At 44.5% G+C, this 22,610-nt stretch overlaps 1 protein-coding gene across 1 annotated transcript in view; it reads right to left on the bottom strand.

Moving 5' to 3' along the window:
* Positions 1-4,116: 4,116 nt before the first annotated feature.
* Positions 4,117-22,610, bottom strand: part of RGS6 (regulator of G protein signaling 6) — a 245,645-nt gene continuing 227,151 nt past the window's right edge. Inside the window, exons 17-18 of the mRNA XM_030949741.1 lie at positions 19,645-19,698; positions 4,117-4,796 (exon numbers count right to left, since the gene is read on the bottom strand). Coding sequence (XP_030805601.1) covers positions 4,746-4,796; positions 19,645-19,698 — 105 coding nt within the window. The 3' untranslated portion in view covers positions 4,117-4,745. The remainder of the gene's footprint in view (positions 4,797-19,644; positions 19,699-22,610) is intronic.

Genomic DNA, 22,610 nt, shown 5'->3' on the forward strand with positions numbered 1-22,610 from the left:
CTCAAGTCTTCTTGTTGATGTAGATGCTCTGACCTTATTCCTGGTGATTATTGAGTATAACAGAGGTTGCCGGTTATTTTTCAGAATGCTTTACCCCTCTACTGAAGAGTACAAAGACAGCAAATTCCTTGGACAGACCTATTCCTTGCCATGATACTGCATATTGTGTTATGGCAAATGAATTTTTTTTCCAAGACCATTTCATAGAGAGGGTGAGGTTAGATTAAAAAAAAAAAAAAAGGAAAAACAGGAAAGGAGACAGAGACACTGCTTCTGTCACTCTGCTGCGGACACCGAGAACAGGGTTAGGCCAAGTCCTGCCCATGGATGCACCCAGAGCTTGCACTGGTTCCAGGAGGATTATTTTTGTGTGCATGAGTGCATGACAGACAAAACAGATTTGGTCCTTGTTGCTTTGACTTTTCCAGGATGCTCCATTTATTTGTGCATTTTAGGAAACAGACTAGTACAGTCAAATGTTCTGTACCTGGGTTCCCCTCGCCCACCCAAACCAGAAATAATTTTAGGCTAAAAGCATCACCCATGCCAGAAGATGAGAGAGCCAAATCCTTTCAAAGGCAAAGGACTTACCAAAACCACCAGTTTCACCTGAGTAGGACTAAACAAAGAACTTCACCACAGTCTGTGACAACTTGGCTGAAGAGACAATGAGTCAATTTTGTATTTTCAGACCAAAATAATTGTCTGGGTTGGGGAACACTCTTGCCTCAGCTTCCTTGAAAGCAGGAATAGAGGATTGGTACTGCTGAGATCATTCCAGAATCTGGGTTACAGTGCAGAAAACTGATTCATGTTCTGCATTTGGAAATGGGGAATATTTTGTCACCATTGTCTCACTACCACCTCTTGTAGGATTTGACTGCAGCATGGAAGCATCCTGATATAACTTTACAGTGCATCATGTTGTTGTTACTGTAGTAACTTATTAGTAGGACATCTTGTGTTATCTTTATTGCTGCAGTACCTGGTACAAATGTACCACTGTTTGTCCACACTGTTATTACTGCCTTATTCCCCATACTAATTTACTGCAGCATCCTGTTGTGTCTTATTGCTGCATTATCAAAATGCTACTTTACTGCAGTGGCCTGTGTTACCTTATTGCTACATTTATTCTGGTATTATTATGTCAGTTTACTGCCACTTTTTATGGCTGCCCTGCTACCATTTTATTACAGTACTCTATGGGATCTTAGTGCTGAGTTATACTGAGAGTACATTAATCCATTTGCTTCAGCCTAACGCCATCTGCACTGGTTTGTCGAACCTTTCCTAGTGCTTGTCCTGCTGCTGTTTTGCCACAATAGCCATGCGTGCTCTGGATACTCTATTATCCAAATAACAGTGCACAGCCGTATTTCACAGCCATAGTCCTGTAAGTATGGGTAGTTTTGTAGCTAGCTTGCACAGCTTGGACATTGTAGAAGCTTTCCAGACTGTCCTTCCTTGAACTGATACCATTTAGAACATAAACAGAGGTGGAAAGCTGATTTCCTAACTCATCTTCAGCATGATGAGGTAGTTGGAAGACACTGGACACTTAGAAAGCAGCAGATTACTGCTTGCCATACTCAATGGGATATCATTGGGTGTACAAAAGTAGCATCACTTGGAATAAGCAAAGTCATTAAAAAGCAATGATTCAAGGATGTGGTTCATGTGGAAGTAGTTACATGTTAATATCACCATATGTGAAGTAAAAGACATGTGAAGAACAGTTAATATGTATTCCCAGGAGGAGGCCTTGTCTACTCTCATGTTTGTTTTGGAGAAATTTAGTCAGGAAACAAGGAGCAGAGCTTTCTTCCCTCCAGAGGATATGCAGCTCTGTCCGCTCAGCTAGCCATTGCTGAGCAGATTAGTTTGCACGAGTGTGCATTTAAATGGCAAGCTGTTCAGCATCCAGGCCCCCTGATGCACGCCCATATGCATACTCTCCATGTCTGTAAGAATTCCCTCCATGTGCTCAACTGTTCAAACACAGAATATTCCCCACAGGCAAAATACTGCGGCAGCCAACATGACCTTCCTGCAGGAATAAAGCTGAAAGACAAAGCAGAGTTCGTGGCTCACAGGGCAGCAGCCCATCCCCAGGTTTAAGTCTGGCATTTCTGCTGCCTGCACAGACCATAACCCAAATTCCACCTGTCCTATTGCTCACCAGCACTCTCCAGTCCTGCCCACACGTGTCCCCATGCTGCAGATCCTGAGGAGTACCTCCGTGGTACTACCTGGGGGTACTTACCTACCCCATCCTTCCCCCAGGAGATGACCTCTCCAGTGTCGGGAACTCACTGCAAAGCAGAGACCCACATGTACCACTTTACTATCCCTGCTCCTTGCTACACACCAGTTTCATGTTTTATGTGTACATGTTGCTCAGGAATGCTCTGCTGACCAGCTGGAGGGTTCACAAGACAGACCTCCCATGGGAAATGCCTTGTGGCTGGGCAGCACTGGCAGCAGAGTGGCTAGGAGTGCAAGCAGCTGTTGGTTTACAGAGCTCCAGTGATGCATAGCACTGAAGGGTTTGACAAAGATAAAAACACCGTCTATAAGGCTCTGAGAAGAGACGACCTCCGCATTTTCCTAGGGATGACCAAGGGGGCACATATGCATATGCATGAATGGACATGTGAACCTATTAAACAAAGACCTGCTATTTCCCAAGGGGACTCTTTGGCTGGGTGGGCAGCAGAGGACAAATAGGTCCTGCAAGGACAGCTAAGTGACAATTTGGAGGGTGACAAATGTTCTCTGCAGAGGCAGGAGACCACAAGAATGTCAGGGACATTCATGGTTCTGCAGTCCTGGAACTTGCTTGTGTGTGTCATGTATATGTAGGATGAATTTGGTCTGAAGGTCAGACAGCAGGCTGTTTAGGGTATAGGCATGTGTAAAGAACAAAGATCATACTCAGTAGTCTACTGTACATTCATGCAGGTGAATGGACCTTAGGTATAATTGATATTAGGACTTTGCAGGAAAGAAAAGAGATATCAGAATGAGAACTGTCATGGGCAAAGAGGAAGGTTATTTTTCTGACAGAAACTATGCTGGCATGTTTTTGTGCATACATAGGCCTTAGATATTAGAATAATACTTGCCTCAGAAGTGAATGTTGTCAATAGCCAGCTGTCTACTTAACTAGATGGTTTTGCCTAGGTAGGAATGCAGACTTGTAGCCATATAGCAGTTTCTACCACCTGTACAAAAAGCCAATTTGCCTTGGCATGAGTGAAGAAGACCAAGAAATGTCTAGTTTCATGTATGCCTCAGATCTGAACTGCTTACAAAATACAGGAGATTTTGTGAGTCAGCTGAGTCTTGAAATTCTTTTTATATATAGATAGTATACTGTATGTGAATGCAGGCCATTTTCCTATCTGCAGCTAGTATAAATGGATTTCATAATAAAGTCACTTTAGTCCTGTCCTCATCCTAACTGCCATACTTCCAACAGCTTGAAACAAGCTACTGGGCCGTCTTTTGCTGTTGCATTCATGAGCTGCAGGTCAGATGAGTTTTAGTGGAAGCTCATTTCCTCCAATGGTACAATTTCACTCTCAGAATGGTGCTTCTCAGCAGGGTCAGTTATCTGAGCATGATATCACAGCTGGATATGCTGCTGTTTAGGGAGTGTCACTTGGCACCTTGTCCATTCACACCATCAGTTCCCTCCTCACTGCCCACAGAGTTGCCTTTCCCGGGACACAAGTGAATGGATTTTGGCCCTCTCCAATGGAAGAGCTGGAGTCCTGTTTGGTTTGCTCGGAGAAAAGTTTGAACATCCATCATTGATTAGGTATGCAAAATCTTAAATAAATAGAAAATTAAATGAAATATAAACCAACTCACTTTAAATACTCTGTGTGTGTGTGTGTGTGTGTGTGCATTGCACATCTCAAACATGACTTTTTGAGCATCAGGCAGAGTCTGATCACATTTGCACTACGCACACATGCAGAACAATTCCGCCAACGTCAGAGAATTTGCACCAGGACCAGTCTAACTCAAGGGGGAAGATCCTCAGGTGATGAAAACCACTCCTGCTTTCCTCACTTCAGCTGAGGATCTGGTATCATCTCTGGACATGCTACATGCTATTGGAAGGACAATGGGTGATGAACTTAATGCCTTTCTTAATTTTTTCCCCCATTGTTTTAAAGGAGGAGAAACATAGGAAAGAAAAACCAAGTTAAAGTCAGTGAATCTGCAGGTGAAATGCATTTGGGATTTTGTGAGAAGGAGAAGCAGCTTCCAGCTAAAATATCCAGATATTTTATTGGATCCAGACGGCCACATGAAAGGGAGTAAGTGAGATTGCGGCGCCATCTTATTACAGTCATGTTTGTGCCAGGGAGGAAAGAGATGTGGAAAAACACTGATCTCTCTCAGCTCTTCTTTCCCCAAGCTGTGGTTGGGTCTGTTTCCTTAAATAACGAAACAGCAAGCCCTCGCCTTGTTGACCTCCTGTGTATGGTGAAGTGTTCTCCAAACCTCAGCTGGAGACAAAGTACCTGCACAGAGCTCAGGGTCCTTAAGGAGCTGTGCAGACAGGGAAGTGTTGGTGTAAACTGTGAAGAGAGGTGCTCCACTGGCGTGTGGCTCTCTGCTTCCACTTGCTCAGGCTGTCTCCCCAGCAGGGACCTGCTCTCCCCGAAATGCCCCGTCCCAGGCAGTGGTCCCAGCTGTCTCTCCCATGGGGCGGTCGGCCGGAGCTGTCAGGAGGACTGCATCAGGCCCGTGAGGCGCTTGCTTGCCAGAGACTTTCCCTGGAGGGAGGGAAAAACAGACAGAAGAGATCCAGAGGTGTAAGTGATGTCTTGGAATGGTTTCTCTGGGAGTGAGGGGCAAGGGCCTTCCCCCAGAGTGGGGCACAAGGCTCTCCTGACAAGGGAGGCAGGTGGGGTGAGCCTGCCTCTAGAATTTCATGTGCCTGCAGTTCTGCCCTAGGAAAGTGGTTTGGCAAGGAGGAGTTGTGCCTAATGATGTCCAGTGGCTATCACTCAAGGATGTGCCCTGGGTCTCGCTGAAGATATTTTCTTTCTCCAGTTTCATGGGAACTGGTAAAAGCAAAGCCCTGTCCTACACTCACTGCTACTCGTGCTGTCCTGCTGGTGCAGAGCTCTACCCAGCACAGGGGTAGAGCTCTTAGGGAGGGATGCACAGCCAGTGCTGCTGTGAAAACTTGGATGTCCCTCTCACAGTCTGTGAATCCGTATCAGTTGCACAGCATCCACCACAAGCAGGTCTAGGAAAAAAGTAGTTTCAGAAACAGTTGAGCCTGTTCCTGCGCTGCTGTCACTCACCTTGGCACACTCCTTGGTCACTTGCCTCATGAGTTGGTGTCCGTTCTCTCCTGCTTGGCCTCCCTGCTGTCCCTGTGCTCTCCTCCAAGCCACCAATGCAAGAGTGTGGCTGTGGCAGCCCTGCTCAGGCCCTGCTGTCATCCACATGAGCTTTCCCACTGGCAGGACCAAGGACTAGCAAGAAGGAAGGTCACCTGCACATCTGAACTCCTGCCCTAACTTAGACCATGCAACACCTGCTTTCAAGAGCAAAGGACCTACAGGACCTATTTACGGACCTGCAGCCACTGTTCTCCATTTACAGACAGGGTATAGCCACATAGGGAATACTGACGGCTTTGCAATTGCTGATATAACAGTGAAAAACTGTCTCAGGTATTGCACTAGTTGCTGTATTTCTTTGGTGAACTTTCCTCTTTAAAAATTATGGTTTTCTTAAAGGAAAAAAAAAAAGTCTTGCATGAAATAAACATTCACGGAATACCAGAGAGTTGTAGAATATCTAGCAACTCTTAAACAACCTCCTCTTCATTACTATATTTAGCCAAGATTTCCTTTGCAATAGGAAGTCTTACTGATTGCTGTTTCAAAGAAAGAGCCACAAAAAGAGCAAGAGAAATTGATTATTCAGTGAAAAAAAGTAAGCATAAAATGTAGAAAAAAATTCTGAAATGTAAAAATTAGCAGGCTATTGGAAATAAATATTTTTAAACAAGTTAACACTCTAGGAAAAGACAAACACTTCCCACCTCCCTTTGATTTCTAATCTCTTTCCACATAGGGCTATTCCAGGAGGATGTAGTTGTTCCCTACAGAAGTGGCATTTCATTACTGCGATGTGTGACTTTCACCAAATAATTTGTTCAGCTGCATGAGCACACACAGCCTAATCTGTCTGTGTTCTGTAGACCAGCAGCTGGCTGAGGGAAACACTGTCATTGTGCCGACTGTCCTGCCTGGCAGGAGAGGCCCACAGCCATTGCTCTGTGCCTCACACACAGGGCTCAGCATGGGAATGGCCAGCTCCATCCCAGAGTTCTGCAGACACACCATTCAAGATACGCAGGTTTTTTTGGTTTTTGTTGTTTGCAGTATAAATCAAATTTTTGATTATCACTATTTTTAAATGCACTGTTGTAAAGGTTGGCCTAGTGCTGCCCCAGGGAGTGGCCAAGTCTTCTGCAGAGCAACATGGCTTGGGGGGGCTAAGACCAAGGCTGTCATTTTGTGGCTCTTGAGGAATACCAGAGAGAGAGCTAAGGAATTACCAGTTCCTGAATCCTATTTATAGGAAGAAGAAGGTAAAGATATGGATGTTAATTCCTGGAAGAATAACGTGGCTGAGTTTAGGGGGAAAAAAGTTAGTTTCCACCAATATTTGGGTAGTTCCTTAGTGAAAAAAAACCAAACAAATAATCCTTGGTTTATATAATGCCTATTCAGTCAGACTCTAACTAATCTGCGACAGGCAGCTCCTCTTGTTATCTTCTCACAGGCAGGTGGCTTGGGGCTATGCCAGCTCCCTGCGTCACGTTCCAGCAGGGCTGAGGAGCAAACACTGTTCCACATCCCCCATGTCAACATTCCTGTGTTCAAAGCAGGAAGGAGAAACACCGGTAGTGGGCCAGGCTGAGGAGAGAGGACGGCTGCCCTGGAGAAGGTGGTGGGCTGGAAACTGAGCCAATGGCCGTGATTTGCGCAGAGCGAAACTTTGCTCTTGGGTTTCCCAGTGGAAACTGCGTCTTGTTGCGGGGAAAAGCAGTGGCCTCCATCTGCAGCTCCCCTGTCTCATGGGAAAGGCGTTACCCTGGGAACTGCAGCAAACTTCCCGCCTGCAGGCTGGGATGAGTCCCCTGTGCAAAACCCGTCTGTCTGTGAGGATAACTGTGCCAGGGAACGGCCTCATGGACAGGGACATGCAAACAGATGGGTGCAAGAAGCTCTGTTTTAAGACAGCAAGAAGCAGGCAGCAATGTTGTCTGCTTGGCTGTTGTGTTCACCTCTGTGTTAGGACAGATGGCAAAAGGATCCCTGAAATTGCATAAAGGGATTAATGCTGTGACATTTTTTACTACAAGCCAAAGTGCTGTAATGTTCAACCCCCAACTAGAGGCATACTGGTGTAGGGGATTTTGTTTCAACCCAATGCAGGGCCAAGTGTCAGCCTCACAATATGGGTCTGAGTGATACAGATATCTGCAGGCTGGGCTTGGGTGGGATGCAGATGTTCAGTTTAGGATTCTCTCATCTTAGACTTCCTCATTAAAATAAAAGAGGATCAGGAAAAATTTGCATTTCATTAGGAAAACTGGTATCTCTTTCCTATTACTAAAATAAACAAGAAGGGAGTAAAACAGTGTATAACAGGTGGAAAAGCTGGATGGGATCTGCAATCCACCTGCTGATATAAATCAACATGACTCAGTTGTTTTCACAGAAGTGCTGCTGATTTACACCACTTGAGGGGCTGGCCCATGGTATCTCTCTTTCAGGTTTAGCCCTGCAGGGCTTCTAAGGCACAAAGCCCTTCAAGAGACACAAAAGTTTGCATCAGCTGACTGAGAAAAACGTAAGTGCATCACACACAATGGGTTCTTTGGAATAGGGCAGCGTCTCACCCCGCAGGCAGCCAGCACTCTCCCCAGGACCCCCAGCCAGTCCATCCAAACCTGCCTGCCCCTGCTTGCCAAGAGGGCGTCCATGGCCAAAGAGTCCAGGATGGCAACAGCATGCTTTAGTGTCATTGCTTAGTGTCCGGAAAAGAGGCGTCTGCGTAACTGAGAGGGTGGCCTGTGTCCACCTTGAGACAGCAGAAATGAGATGCACCCCTGTATTCTTTGTGATCCCACAACCCTTCCCTGAGGCTGCATTGTGTGAGGGCCTGAGTCAGTCAGGTGAAAGGCTGCTCTGAGAAAGCTGGAGGTGGCTGAAATAGTTCTTAACCGGGTACAACACATGCCAAAAAAGTTCAGGTCTGGGAGAGCATGTTGGGTCTCCCCTACCACATGGAACGGGTGGAATTCCCTTGGGGATATATCTGACAGAGCAAGGATGTTTCCAATTATTATGATGTGAAAGTCTGGCACAAGCAACACCTAATTTCTTTTAAAAGGTTCAACGAAAATAAATTATGTTTTCCTTCCATGCATCTTTGTTTAGCACGAAACCAGCGGCTGTCTCTACCTCTCCTTTCCCCACTGTAAGAGAATGTCAACAACAACTGCTGTATTTCCAGGAGAAATTTCATCTAAGCCAGGCTGGCAGGGGATTTGGAAAGTGTACCATCTCAAGCTCAGCACACTTCAGTGCTTCTTTTACTGTGCCACATGTATATGCTGAATAACTTAAGGCAAGATTAGAGTGGATGTAAGGAGTGAACTTTTTACATGGAGTCTAAAGCCTATAAAGAAATCCTAAGTCCTCCAGTCCCAAAATATTTGTCACTACTAATTAGGGTTACAACAATTAAAAGCCCAGACTGTTGTCACTGAAACAGCACAGCACAAGCAGTAGGGCATATGTTGTACAGCATATGTTGTGTGTTGTCTTGGATGCCGGAAGGCTTCCTTCTCTCTCATGTCCTGCAAGCAATTGAGCTGTTCCACAGCTTACAGGCAAGGATGACATTCACTGCATCTGGTAATGTCCAGTTCTCTCTGCACTGCTGAATGAATCTGGTTTGGCTCTTTTTTTTGCCCTTGAACACCCCCATGACTGGAGCCATTTCTTAAAGACAGTGTAAAATCTGGATCTGGAGTATCCTAAGGAAAAAAATCAGGGAATTCTTAATAAACCTAATGAAAATGTCCCCTAGAATATGACTTCCAAGTATGTGGCCATCCTAACTCCTTGGCTGCATGTCCAGCAGAGGATTGGATCTCAGCACTTGTGGACCATCAGGGCTCACTGAGGCCCATTGCAATAAAGATTAACCTGCAGGTCACAGGAGATGGTTACCATCTTCAGTGGCTGAGCCTTTGCTGAGCAGCTGCTAAGCTGAAGTGTAAAGTGCAATCAGCATTTATTTTAATGAAGCAAAATTCAGCAATTTAACATAGCCAAGAAACCAAGTAAGAAGGAAAAAAAGGGTGTCTGGAATTTGATGCAAAAAAGGGACAGCGCTACTTTCAAGCCTACTGTATGAGCCAGCAGAGTTTCCATCTTGCTCCTTGCTTTTATCGGCCAAAACTAGCACTTTGCATAGTTGGGAGAATATTTTAAAAATATTTTTAAGTGGAAAGTTTAGTTCTGTCCAGTGCCCATGGCGTCACAGAATGTTGCTATGCTCTGCCCAGCACAGTGCAACTCAGCATGCAGACATTCCCCACCCCAGCATGCACAAGCCTGAGCTCCCATGCAGGTTGTCAACAACTTACCTGAACACCAGGCAGGATTTATCCCATAATGAGCTTTGTGGCTGCAGCGGGGGGAGAGAGGAGAGATGGCAGCACAGGCTCCCCTGTGCAATGTCAGTACAGACCAAGCTGACTGCTCACCTCCACAATTTCCACCCACCAGCCTGGGGCTTTGTTTGTTACAGCTGGCCCCACTTCTTGCTTTCTACCCCTCATTTGTGTTCAGGGCTCTCCTTTTCCCAGCCTGCTGCCCAATCTGCTCCAGACAGAAGCATCACCTTCCTGGAAGAGAAGTCATCTCACGGGGAGCACTGTTGCCCCATCCCCCTTTGCAGAGAACTGGGGCTGGTCTGCATCTCCAGTGGAGGTGAGATAATTCTCCTTCCATTGGTTTGAATCTGAGGTTTTCCACATCATCACTGGCAATGCTCAGTTTTCCTATCTGTTAGCTAACATACTGCAAGAAATTTGGCAGTGGGCAAACAACATCCTGCAACCAAATTTTACTTCTGAAGAGATTGTGATGGCCCTAGCACTGCCAGCACTGTTTGGTTTTCAATGTTATATTACAATACAGAGCTTGGGGAAGCTTTATTTTTGTGCCTTTTAAAAAATAATCCTTTTATTAGATTTTTTCATTAAGATATACATTGTCAACATAAGATAAGCGTAACATAAATTAATGAAGTTAAATAAGAAACTGAATTAAAAACATAAACAATACTGGAAAATAACTTAGTTCAACACAAAATAAACACAGACATACAAACTATGAACATAAGTAACATAAATTAACACACAAAATGTGGCAGACAATACCACCAATTACACACTAACACAAACTGAAAACAGGTGCTGCAAAGTGGCTGTAGAGGGTAAGGTGGGGCCAGATGCTCCCAGCATGTGGAATGCTCACCTGTTCCAGCCACTACAGTCTCATGAGTTACTCCCAAATTCCTGCAGAGTGGGCCCCACTCCTTTTCTAAGGCGTGACTGACAAGTTACCTGAGCTTCTTGCCATTCCTGCCCATCACAGTGAAACTCGACCACCATGGGTTACATTCCCACATATGATACTGCTTTTTTGCTCTTCTAGCTCATATCTCTTATGGGAACAGTTCAGAGCTTCAGTCCAATTAAAACCAGCATCATCTATTCCCATTTTAAGTTTTGAGGATTTCTTATGCTTCCTAAATGAAGCATTGCACTTTGCTTGGAGAAAAACCAGTACACCACTGCATATGGCACAAACCAGGATCTCTGTATTCACCCACTCCTAGCACAGCTTCATAATAGCTGCAGCCCTCCTCTACCATCCCACCAGTACCACAAGATCCTCTTTTTTTTTTTTTTTGTGGTACAGTCTGGGCTCCTTATAGCTAAGACTGAACCAGTTTTGGCATTGGTTGAAGCTGTCTGTGGACTGCAGATTAAGCATATTTTCCTCCCTTTGACACAAACCCAGGAAGACAGAGAAGCAGATGGATCACTGCAGCCAGTACACAATGGTGTAGCAGACTGCTTTTTCAAGCCACCTCAGAAATGCCCTAACTGAATGTTGCTGGTCTGTCTCTAGGGCAGGGTGTGATGCTGTGCAAAGGACTCAGCTTGTTTGACAGCTTTCAGCACGACTGGGAACCAGATATGTAAATGTCTTGTACAGAGGAAAATGGATGCACCACTGAAACATCAAATCTCTCTGGAGTATCAAAATAAACTTGGCTGAAATCACAGCAGGGGCTAAGCACACCCTCCCTCCCAAACACCTTGCTAAGGTCATGGTTTAGTATCTGCAGTTAGACCTGTTACAGCTGCGAGAAGGTACCTGCTTTTGTCTTCCAGGATTTGTGTGTGGCTCAAATAAAATACAGCAAATTAATGGTGTGTTTGAACTCTCTATAGTGCCTTTCATCTAGAAGGGTCCCCAAGCAATTTCACAAATAGTATGCACAAAGATCACTCACCCACTTTGCCCTTGCAGGGGCAAAAGGAAGCTGCCATCCTGTGCCAGCAGCACGACACAGCAATGCTTTTAGGAAGTGAAGGATTAGAAGCTAGAATACTTACTAGAAACAATGAATACTTACCCCTTAAAGGAAACCCTGTATCTAGAGCAGATTGTGCAGCATACAGGTGACACATGCAACTTACCCCTGACCAAACCAGGTAAGGTACCATGACAATATCCAGGGCAGGCATGGTACATCCCTGCCTGCAGTGGCAAGTCAGTGCGTGTGCTGTGCAGGACATGCATGCAGCCCTCTGCAGCCCCAGCTGTGCACACTGACTGGCTGTCACACCATGGGAACAATCACAGGGCAGGCTGCAAACATGGGCTGCAGCCCCTTTGTGCTTTGGGTACATTCTGATGCTTCCCACCACCTCAGTAATGCAAGTTCCTTTTCTCAGCACAAGCCAGTGTAATGATTGGAGTAGTCAAGTGAGCAAATTTTCTTTTAAAGTAAAATACCCTCCAATGATAAAAAAACCCTTTTCCCAGATGTCTTTTCTTGATGACAAATCTAAAAAACTTTGGAATCCACTCCTGTATCCCTTCCCTTCTTGCTATCTATTCTGATAGCCACTTCACCAGCATCTCAGTATATCATCTTTTTATACTTTCCACTTTTTCAACCGCTATTCTCTACCAATAATGGCTTAAACCTTTGTCTTTATTGGAGGTTGTGAATACTTTCCATATTCTCAAATGCTGTGATCTATTTATGCAAGCTGGTAGAGCTGGGAAAGTGAAAAAGTGGGAAAAGTGGTAAATATATGACAGCTTTATGAGATTATCAAGGAACTAGTTAAAAAGATGACATTGGGCAGCAATTCTTTCTCCAGCCTTACACCTTCTTCACTTCTTTCATGGTTACTATTTATAATATGTCACACTGACACAGCTGTGCAAAACATCACACAGTTCACCTGAGAAAGATAAGATTCCATCAACACATTTCACATGTGTGACATGACACTCATGAATTAAGAATAGGACTGAGTTTGACTGAGACTCTGATCCAACAGTACACAAACCAAGAAGACATAAAAAAGAGCATGAGTAGCAGTGGCCAAGGGATTAAGCTCAGGGTCAGGAAGATGGGGAAGCAGCAGCAGAGAAAAACAGAAGTGACAACATGGAGCTGGGAGACAGCTGAGAACATCAAGGAAGGGACAGCCAGGCAATCAGGGTAGAAACTAAAACTTTCACAGATATATAATGCAAGAGAACTGATACATATTGAACTGAAATTAAATATGCAACTGTGGATTTCTCTGGGCACTGAACTGGGATGCATTTACATCCTGAAACAAGAGTTGTTCAATATAAAATTACCAAAAGATACCAGAAAACTAAAGCAAAGGAAATGCTACCATGCTAATGTCAGTTTGCATCACTGCAAGGAGGAGGAGGGCATTTTAGGCTCCAGACAAAAAGCATATTGGGCACTGAGCATGATAAATACATTGAATACAAGATCTCCAGTTTCCGGAAAAGTTATCCTTGCATGAGAAACCCAGTTGGAGCACTGGCTCCACAGCCATTAAGGATGTCATGTGGGACTTTGCCTACAATGCCTCTGGGTGAAAATACAAAATCACTAGACTGGTGCTGCTAACACAAGGATGACAGCAACTCCTGCTTCCCAGCTTCTTCTTCTGCCTATGCTATGGTTAATGAAGCTGGGCCAGTCTGTCGATGCAGTTATTAACCTGTGTCTGGGAACTGAGACAATCTTCAATCTTCATTGATGTGCTGTGCAAAATGTTCCATCCAAAATGTCCAGGATTCTTTGAAGAAGGGTCATTTGAAAACCCTTATTCTTACATCCTTAATCTAAAGTCTACTTCCAACACAGCTTGAACACAGACCATCTCATCCTTCACCTTATTTTCTTTCAACACTGCATTGAATTTACACAAGAGATTCTTTGCCTCCTTCAGGTAAAGATCCTTTCCAGTCCAGGAATATAATGTGTAACAGTGTCCCACATCCGTCAGCTCAGCCAGAATTTGTAAAAATTCTGCCTAAAGAATAGATCATTGCTGTGGTCACTCTCTTGTCCCTTAAAACACAAAGACTGAGAACTCTTATCCTCTAAAAAGTGGTTCATGTGGGTGTGCCTTTTTCTTAAAGAAATATCAGTTGGGAATAAAATCCTGAGGTCTTGGCACTGAGTCACCACCTGGACACTGAGTCAGAAATTTTAACACCTGTTTTCTTCCAGGGAAAATTCCTTCCCTGCAATATAGCCATTTTAGGAAAGGTTGAATTCAAGTTTGGGTATGACATCCCAGGCTTATCTAAGTTACCTGCTGAGGCTGGTATCCGTAGGTTTAATCCCTGTTATTGCTGAAATACCCATTGCTGCTTTCAGAGATAATGCTTAAGATGCAACAAAGGAGCCTGCTCCTATTTCCTCCTTTATTAAATGCAAATGGCTACCAGCACAAGTTAGGCAGAGGCTTGGTGGCTTCCTTTGTGAGACAAAAAGCAGCAGTAGTTCCCCTAAATGTACTCATTAAAATATATTTTCCTTCTACACTTGGCCCTGAAGGATCATCTCAGCTTATGAGAACTAAGCTTCTGTCTATCTGATTATTAAATAATTTCTAAAGCAGATGGGAAACTACAGTGGTTTAAACAGCTAGGCTGAGGCTGCAGGGCTAAAAATAGTATAGCAGGCTCCTTTTAATTAGTGAGATGATGAAATATGACAGAAGAGAGAGATGTAGATATATGGATTTGTGTGTATGTGTGTCTTTAAAATTAAGTTATTACCTCAATACTAGATATTATTTATAACATATATGATACATGGTGTCTGATTTTTATGATGCCATTTATCTTCACTTGGGAGAGAAGACAGGCTAACTCTGCTTTCATAATGTCAATCCTTGTTGTATTCAAAAGGAAAATTGTAATAAGATAAACCTGCCACCATGTGCAGTGCCATCCTTTTTGAAATGAGATGGATTAGTAAGAGCTCCCAAGCTCTGTCAGCTCTGCAGCTCTGGGATATCGACCATTCCCCAGGGCACCCTGGAGAGCATGAAGTGCCAGCCTAGCTTTATACCTGTGATTCCAGAGCATGGGAGCCTGACACAGGGCCAAAGGGGCCAGGTACTGTGATGTTTATCTTACCACTGTGCTGTCTATGTATTTGTGAGGACTCTTCAAAATCTGAAGAGAGGAGAAAAGACATCTGCCACCCCTCTGCTCCAGCAGTGCTGGGCAGCATGTGCTCTGTAGTGTTGTGCTGCTCTACCATGCAGATGTGGCCCTTTGATGCTCACCAGATGACTGATGACCACGTTTGGTTCTGGGACCACAAAGCTGCCATGAAACACATGGACATCACAGCTTCAGACTTCTGTCAGGTAAGTTGAGGAGGCTGAGGGTGCCTGGCTTGTTGGGGGCTGGATCAGACAGATGATCCCTTGCTCCAAGGGGAATCCAGACAGGCACTGCAAACTATGCCCTTTGGTACAGAAGGATCTGACCACAGTGGGCACAACCCCCTTTTGGCTACTGCACTAAGGTATCAGCTGATACTCTGTAAGGACCTGGAAGTAAAAGGTAAACCATCACCACAATGAAAATTGCCCTGTCAAAATCTTGCTCTTAGTGTCATGCTTAATGTGGACCAGATAGGATGTGGCTTTCAGAAAGATTTGGTGCAAAAACTCGGTGCATTCATTAGTCATGAGATGCCTTCTGTTGGGCAAAAGTATCAAGCCAAGGAAGACAAGGCAGTGGGTCTTGAAGGAGTTGAAGACTGGTATAAAAAAGTCATGTAAAGCCCTGCTCTTTCTTATTCCCCATTGATCCATGTGAAGGTGGAAAGCCTCTGGTTGCCTAGCAGAACTTCATGGTGTCTTGCTAAAGTATGTCAAATGGTCTGGAGCTAATCCCTGAGTTATGACTGAAATAAGCAGGAGCCCTGTGGGTAAAACCACTTCCACTTGCTCCAAGTCTGTGCTCCCAAAACCAGGTGTACAGCTTTGACCCAGTGCAGGAGACCAGTTTTGGAGCCCTGTAAGATTTTTCACAAGTGGGGCTTAACTCAAGTAAGAGACAAAAAGCCTGCAATACTCTTTGCACTTTGTCAACACAAAACTTTTTTGTTTCTCTTTAGTTTCTCTTTCTGAAGTGTTGCGTTTTTTCCTGTCTTTGTCAATCAAGAGATGGTGAGACCCAAGAAACCAGAAAAGGCAAACTTAGAAAGTCTGATTTTTTTCACTCAGGTGAAGACTCCCTGTCTAAGATGCTGGACATGTTTGGTCTTCTGGCTACAAGTCAGCTTTTTCTGATATGGAAAGCAACACTATAAGTACAGGATTTTCAGCAAGGAAAGGATCATGAACCTCATGAACCTCTACCTCCATGCTCCTGCTCTGGCTGTATGCCACATGCAATGTTCCCCAAAGTTCCCCAGATTTGAGTACAATGATGTAAAAGGAAGGCCTCTAGAAGAAAGGGCGTCCAAGAGTGCTGGTCAATATTCAAGCATCACATTTTCCAAGCTCAAGACCAGGGTACTGCCATGAGCAAGAAACCAAGCAAAGGGGGCAGGAGACCCCTTTGGATGAGCAGGGAGCTTCTAATAATTCTCAAACAGATTCTGGGATGTGGAAAAAGGAACTGGCTGCGTGGGAGGACTGAAGGAACAGTCAGAGTATGTGGGGATGTGACAAAGAAGGCCAAAGCCTATGGAGACTTAAATCTGACAAGGGACATGAAGGACAAAAAGAAGGCTTTCTAAAGTACATTAGCAGCAAAAGGAAAATTTGGGAAAATGTAGGGCTGCTGCTGAATCAGATGCATGTCCTGGTGACAGAAGACACAGAGAAGGCCCAGTTACTGAATGTCTCAGTTTTTAGTGCTGAAGTTGGGAATCCCAGACTTTGGAAGTAAGAGAGGAAGGAGGGAGAAAGGGAGACTTCCCTTGGACATAGAGGGCTGGGTTAGAGATCGGCTTGGCAGACTTATGTCCCATAAACTTCTTTACATTGAGGGTAGCAGAGCATTGGAATAGGCTCCCCAAGGAGGCCATGGAGTCTCCTTCTGGAGACAGTCCAAATCCACCTGGACACATGCCTGTGTAGCTTGCTCTAGGTGACCCTGCCTTAGCAGGAGAACTGGACTAGGTGATCTCCAGAGGTCCCTTCCAGCTGTGATTCTGTGATTTCCCAAAATGCTGGGTCACATGCTATAGCCAAATCTGAAATTTTTCCCAGGGGGCTACTGGCCCTCGCAGTGCCAGGCAGGGAAGCACAGTCTGGAGGTGGCCCAGATCCACAGGCAATTAATAGTTCAGTCAATCTGGGAGACGATTTCACTTCAATTATGGCTCCTTAAGGCAAAACTTTTAGCCCTTACTAGTTTTGAGACTTCTCTTACAGCCATCACTGAAAATATGATCTCATATTAATCTGCTTGCAAAATAGGCTCAGTGCTCCTCCCTTGAAGAGAGACAAACTGGGGGTCTGTTCCAGCCAAACCTTAAGCATACACTTAACTTTGTCATGCCTGTGCAGGGCCAGCTTGAATATATGATCCTGTAATGAGCAATCACAAAGCACAGTGGAAGTATGGACTGCTGAACTGCTCACTCCTACACAGTCAGGGAGCTGCACTGCATATTGGAGAACTAGAGCATACAGAATTAACTTCATCTTAATTCAGTCCTCTGAGTATGCCATAAAGTTCTCACTGGTAATACTGTCCTCTGAGAACATTATGACATGTCAGCATAGTGACTATTTTCTCATCTGATGGCAATGACAAACTGCCATAATGCAAAGTATAAAAAATTCAGACTCTTAGTTCTGGTAACTACCATGCTATCAGAAGATGAGATTTTATATCTTTATTAAGAGAAATGAAAAAAACTATTTACAGCATGCTAACCAGTAAGACAAAAATGAACTAAAGTACCAACCAATCTACTACAATTTTCTTTACAGCTACTTACATTCTAATCATAGCATCCCAAACTCAGCTTGTCAAGTTACCCTTCAAATCAAATGCAAGAGAAAAATCCATCTTTGGCTGTGCAACTATAAACCCAGCCAGTCTAGTAAAGTGAGAGTTACTCTTCCATGTACTTGGCAAATCTGGGAGCAGAATTTACCACTCGATGTAAATATTTCTGCATAGTTTGTTTAAAAAAATTTTTTTAAAAAAAATCTTTCCTACTCCTCTCCCTGGCAGACTCTTAGAAAGTAGTAAATATGCAGATGGGCATAGTGATATATTTTGTATCAACATATTTTAAATGTGTGCATATGCATTAGCTATATAAATACATTCCCCAGGAAGTCTGCCAGTGGATGTACTACAAAGCCTTGTATGTTACATTTGGGTTTGCTTGTGCAGTAGCACAGCAGTGTCAGGAAGAACTGCTCTCGGCTTATTTGCTCTACAGCAGCTCACACTTACCTGCACACCTTCCTGTTTCTCTCAGGATGTACAAAGGTGCTATATTTATATGCCATGAGTGTGTATGTAGTGTACATATAAATATACAAATATATACACACATGCAAGAGTGTGACTCATAGAATGCTTTGGGTGGGAACCTTAAAGATCATGTAGTTCCAACCCCCCTGTCACAGGCAGGGATACTGTTTATTAGACTAGGTTGCTCAGAGCTCCATTAACCCTGTCCTTGAACACCTCCTGGGAGGGAGCATCTGCAGGTTCTCTGGGTAGCCTGTTCCAGTGCCTCACCATCCTCACAGTAAAGATTTTTTCCTAACATCCAGTCTAAACCTACTCTGTTTTAGTTTGAATTCATTTGCCCTTGTCCTGTCACAATGTGCTCTTGTAAAAAGTCCTTCTCATCTTTCTTGTAGGTTCCTTTAAAGTACTGAATGACCACAATTAAATAACCCCAAAGTCTTCACTTTTCAGACTGAACAAACCTAATTTTCTCAACCTTTCCCTGCAGAAGAGGTACTCTATTCCTCCAATCAACTTTGTGGTCCTTCTCTGGATTCAGCTGATGTCTTTTCTGTCCTGGGGACTCCAGAGGTGGATGCAGGTGAGGATCTCCAGAGGTGGATCCAGGTGAGGGTCTCACAAGAGCAGAGTAGATGGGCAGAATCCCCTTTCACAACCTGTTGGTCACGCTGTTTTTGACGCAGCTCAAAACACAACCAGTGCTGCCCAGTATCCCTACTACTCCACTCCACTTGCAGTATCTGCCTCTGGTCCTGTCCCCTCTCCCTGCTTCTCCTGCTCTGTAAAAAAATTGCTGCACAGACAGATTCCTGAATGGAAGTGGGGCAAGCAGGCCTTGCCCAAACTCTGGACAGACTGACCGGAGATTGGAGACTAATGAAGGACAAGGAGCGAGGACATCTGTCCTGCTGTCCCCTTGTCTTAAAGATTTAACAGTGTCATATTTCTTGCTGTGACTGGGCTCCTTTTCCGGTATCAGTATCACAAATGAGGCAAAGGGTATCGCACTTTTATCACTATTTACATGAGCACTGACAGATTGGGGCAACGGAGGAAGCGGCTGCAGTGCTGTGAGTGGATATGTATGTGGGGTATCATTATCCATGCACTACAGAACCAAAAAGATACTGCTGCAATGGAGCTATGAGAACCATGCTCTTCTACTTCATTGTGCAAGGAAAAGCCACAACAAATACTGTAGTGGGAATGCAGCAAAAAGGCAACTTTGTATTTAATTCTAGACAAAAAAAAAATCAATTTGTTTTGCAATGATGATAAGCTAGAATGAGCATTATGCCATTTCTCCCCGCCACCCCCAGCCCCTTCTTTAGAGCTACTATTTAGATGAGCTACAGTATTAAGAGAGAAGCTGTAAAGATGCTAGCTGCAAAAATAAAGGATGAAATAAAAAGTCAAGCATCCACATTTCCCCCAGCTGAAAATGAAGTTCTGAGGAAAGGGAGGAGGGAAAAGAAAAGGAACTTACCACGCTGCGAGTGAACTTTTCTAGAGAAGTTCTACGACCTTGCTCATTCTCTGGCTTAACAGGGAACGAAGTAGGGAGATAAAAATACAGAAAAAAACCCTTCAGCTTAAATGCAGTCTTTTAAAACAGCAGCAAAATATAAGGAAGCAGCAAAAAGAAAAAATTGTTAAAAAATGTAAAAAGCAGAAATCAATGTTTGCAACAGCAAACATAAGAAATCAAAACACCTTAAAGAATGAGAGACTTCACTACTTGTACTCGCAGAGAATGTCACTTTTCCCCGGTGAGTTTGTTGAATGGTCCATATATGTCTGTGCATTGCTGTGTCTTACAGCTGTTGGTATTGATTTCTTGTTCACTGAATTTTCCTTCTGTTACTGTTCAAGCGGGGACTCCTGATTCTGGTTAACATCTGCCAAACAGCTATCAGAGGCTTCCATCTTCTTGTATAGAGAGATGAAAAAAACACAGTAGCTTTCACAATATTAAAAAGTAATGTCTGAGTGGACACAGCACTGGAAGAAAACCACCACTGCACTCACTGCCAGTAAACCTAGACTATTTATCCAAAGAGTAGAGGCATATTTCCAGTAAGTCAAAACACAAGACAGCAATATGCATGTCTTTGCAAGACAACAGAAAGATACAGACAAGTTCAATGCACTGATATTTTTGTACCTGGAGTACAGGACTATTCATATGGAAGAAGACATTCAATTGCACTGTGAGAAAACAAGTGTGTGCATCATGGCTTCATTAACATATCCCTCAGAAGGTTGCTCACTGCAGCGCTTCGTTCATTTGGCACAAGGGAGATCTAATCGCCACTAACAAGGAAGAACTAAATAATTTATTGGCATGTTTGCTGGAATATCTAAGAGAGAAAAATAGTTATAGAGAAGAGAAGAAACTCAATGCTACAAAAGAAAGCTCACTGCAGTCAGGAAGCTGTGGGCTCTGCAGATTTCCAGGAGAGACACTTATTTTAATGTGGTGAACCAGCAAAATGGGGGTGGTAAGATGGAAGTAAAACTGCCATGAAGGGAATAAGGAGCTACATGTAAGGGAAAACCACAGTAATGATGGTGCATCACAATGCACTGGAAACAAGCACTGCACTGGAGAGGCACCTACCTGACATACCATCTGCCACACATTCAGCTGCAGTAACAATCCCCAGGACAAAGGACCAATGCAAAAATCGATAGAGAAGACATAAAGAAGCTAAAACCATACCAGATAAATTGGATGAGAAGTTGTGTAGCTGAGTCTAGGCAAAGCCTTTTGATTCTTCTGCATGTTTATCATAGCTTTCACTGTTCCCTGATGTCTACAAGGTTAGTCTTAAGCATCTTGTGGAGAAATGAGGCAGATCGTCCCTGCTGCACCACCAAATATGAGACCAAAGCATAAGGCCCTTTTAAGACAAGCAATATTTTTTATCCAGAAGAAAGAAACAAGCAACCTCCACACTTAAAACCAATTGAGGAAGCCACAGAATCAGCTTTGATGTCCCAAAGTGCTATCAAAAGTGACAGCTAGAGGCACATCATTTTAGCCCAGACAGAGAATGGAGCCAAGGCCTCAAAGCAAGTACCAAGGAATAAAGGAGCCTTCCTGGCTGGCAGTGAAGGAAGGCAGTGATGTACCCAGTCCAGTGGTTCCCAAAGGAGTATTTATCATGCACTAATCCAAGGGTTAATTGCCCCTCTTTGGATGTGAGAGGAGAGAAAAGGCAAAAGAAACATCAGCCTCACTCTTTGGCTGAGTATTAGAGTCATACAAGTGCTCAGAGCATCACAGATTCCTTCTTGGAAGTAGCCTCAGTGGTGTCCCTACATCACAAGACAGCAGAGGTGACAGAGAGGAGCTGCATTCCTGTCACTTTGGCTGGACATGTCCCAGTGAGCAGGACTGAGGAGAGCAGTACCCAGCTGGGCACTGGGCCTCTATGCAGGTCTCCTGCAGGGGTGGTAAGACCCACCAACAGCCAAGTTACAGACACAATATCAGGAGAAAAAATACCTGAACAAAAGACTGAGTGTTCTGCAAGGCTCCTTAGGGGAGCAAGGCACTTGGGGTCTGCAGTATGATATTGCTGCAGGCTGGAAAGTCAGTGTCTGACCCAGCTGCATTTTGCAGGGGAGCTCTGGTGTGCACTGGGGTCAGAGGAGAGTGAGCTGCTACACAGGCCACATTGCACTCCTGCACTCCCTGTCAAAATTTAGAATCTCTGTTTTTTCTCCCAGCAAGGTGATGCATCTTCCCACCCAGCAGAAAGGCAGGATGGTGGTCTTCAAAGATGACGAGCACCTTGTTGAGGTGCTGAGAGCTTGTCTGGTGCAGGGCTCCCCACACAAGGCTGTTTGCTGCCTACCACAGCTGAGGACGTGTGGGGAAGCAGCACACAGAGCACTGCCAGCAGCTCACAGAAGTGCCTTGCAAAGCACAGTCTGCAGTGCTTTGCACATTTGGCATGGCGGTGGCAGGCTGGGACCAGCTGGATGCGTGGAAAGCTCATCCCCATAGCATCCAGCTCTGAGTCAAAGCCTGACATTTTCTAGGGAAATAAAAAGCAGCTGAGGCAGGCTGGCTGCAGAGTGATGAGCTGGCTTGAGCAGTTTGAATGTCCGTGGGTGTGGGTGCTGGCTGCTCAGCTCGCTGGCTCTTCCTGTCTGCCTGCCCGTGTGGCTGGCTGCCTGCCGTGCAGGGAATGCCTGCCCACAGCTCTGCAGAATGGCACTGAGCTGGAGAGGCTGCCTTGCACACCAGATGAAGGAAAATTAAAAATAACAAAGTGCAAAAAAGAAATAAATAATTGAAAGACTGAATCACACCTATCCCAGTCCTGGGAACAGACCTGGGGTGTGGACGCTGGAGCCATTGCCTGCTGCAGCAGCCACAGCAGCCTTTACACAAACATACACTGGGTGTGCAAAGGGGCAAGGGCAGACAAACATATGTGC

Source organism: Camarhynchus parvulus, chromosome 5, assembly GCF_901933205.1.
Source record: "Camarhynchus parvulus chromosome 5, STF_HiC, whole genome shotgun sequence".
NCBI classification, from domain to species: domain Eukaryota; kingdom Metazoa; phylum Chordata; class Aves; order Passeriformes; family Thraupidae; genus Camarhynchus; species Camarhynchus parvulus.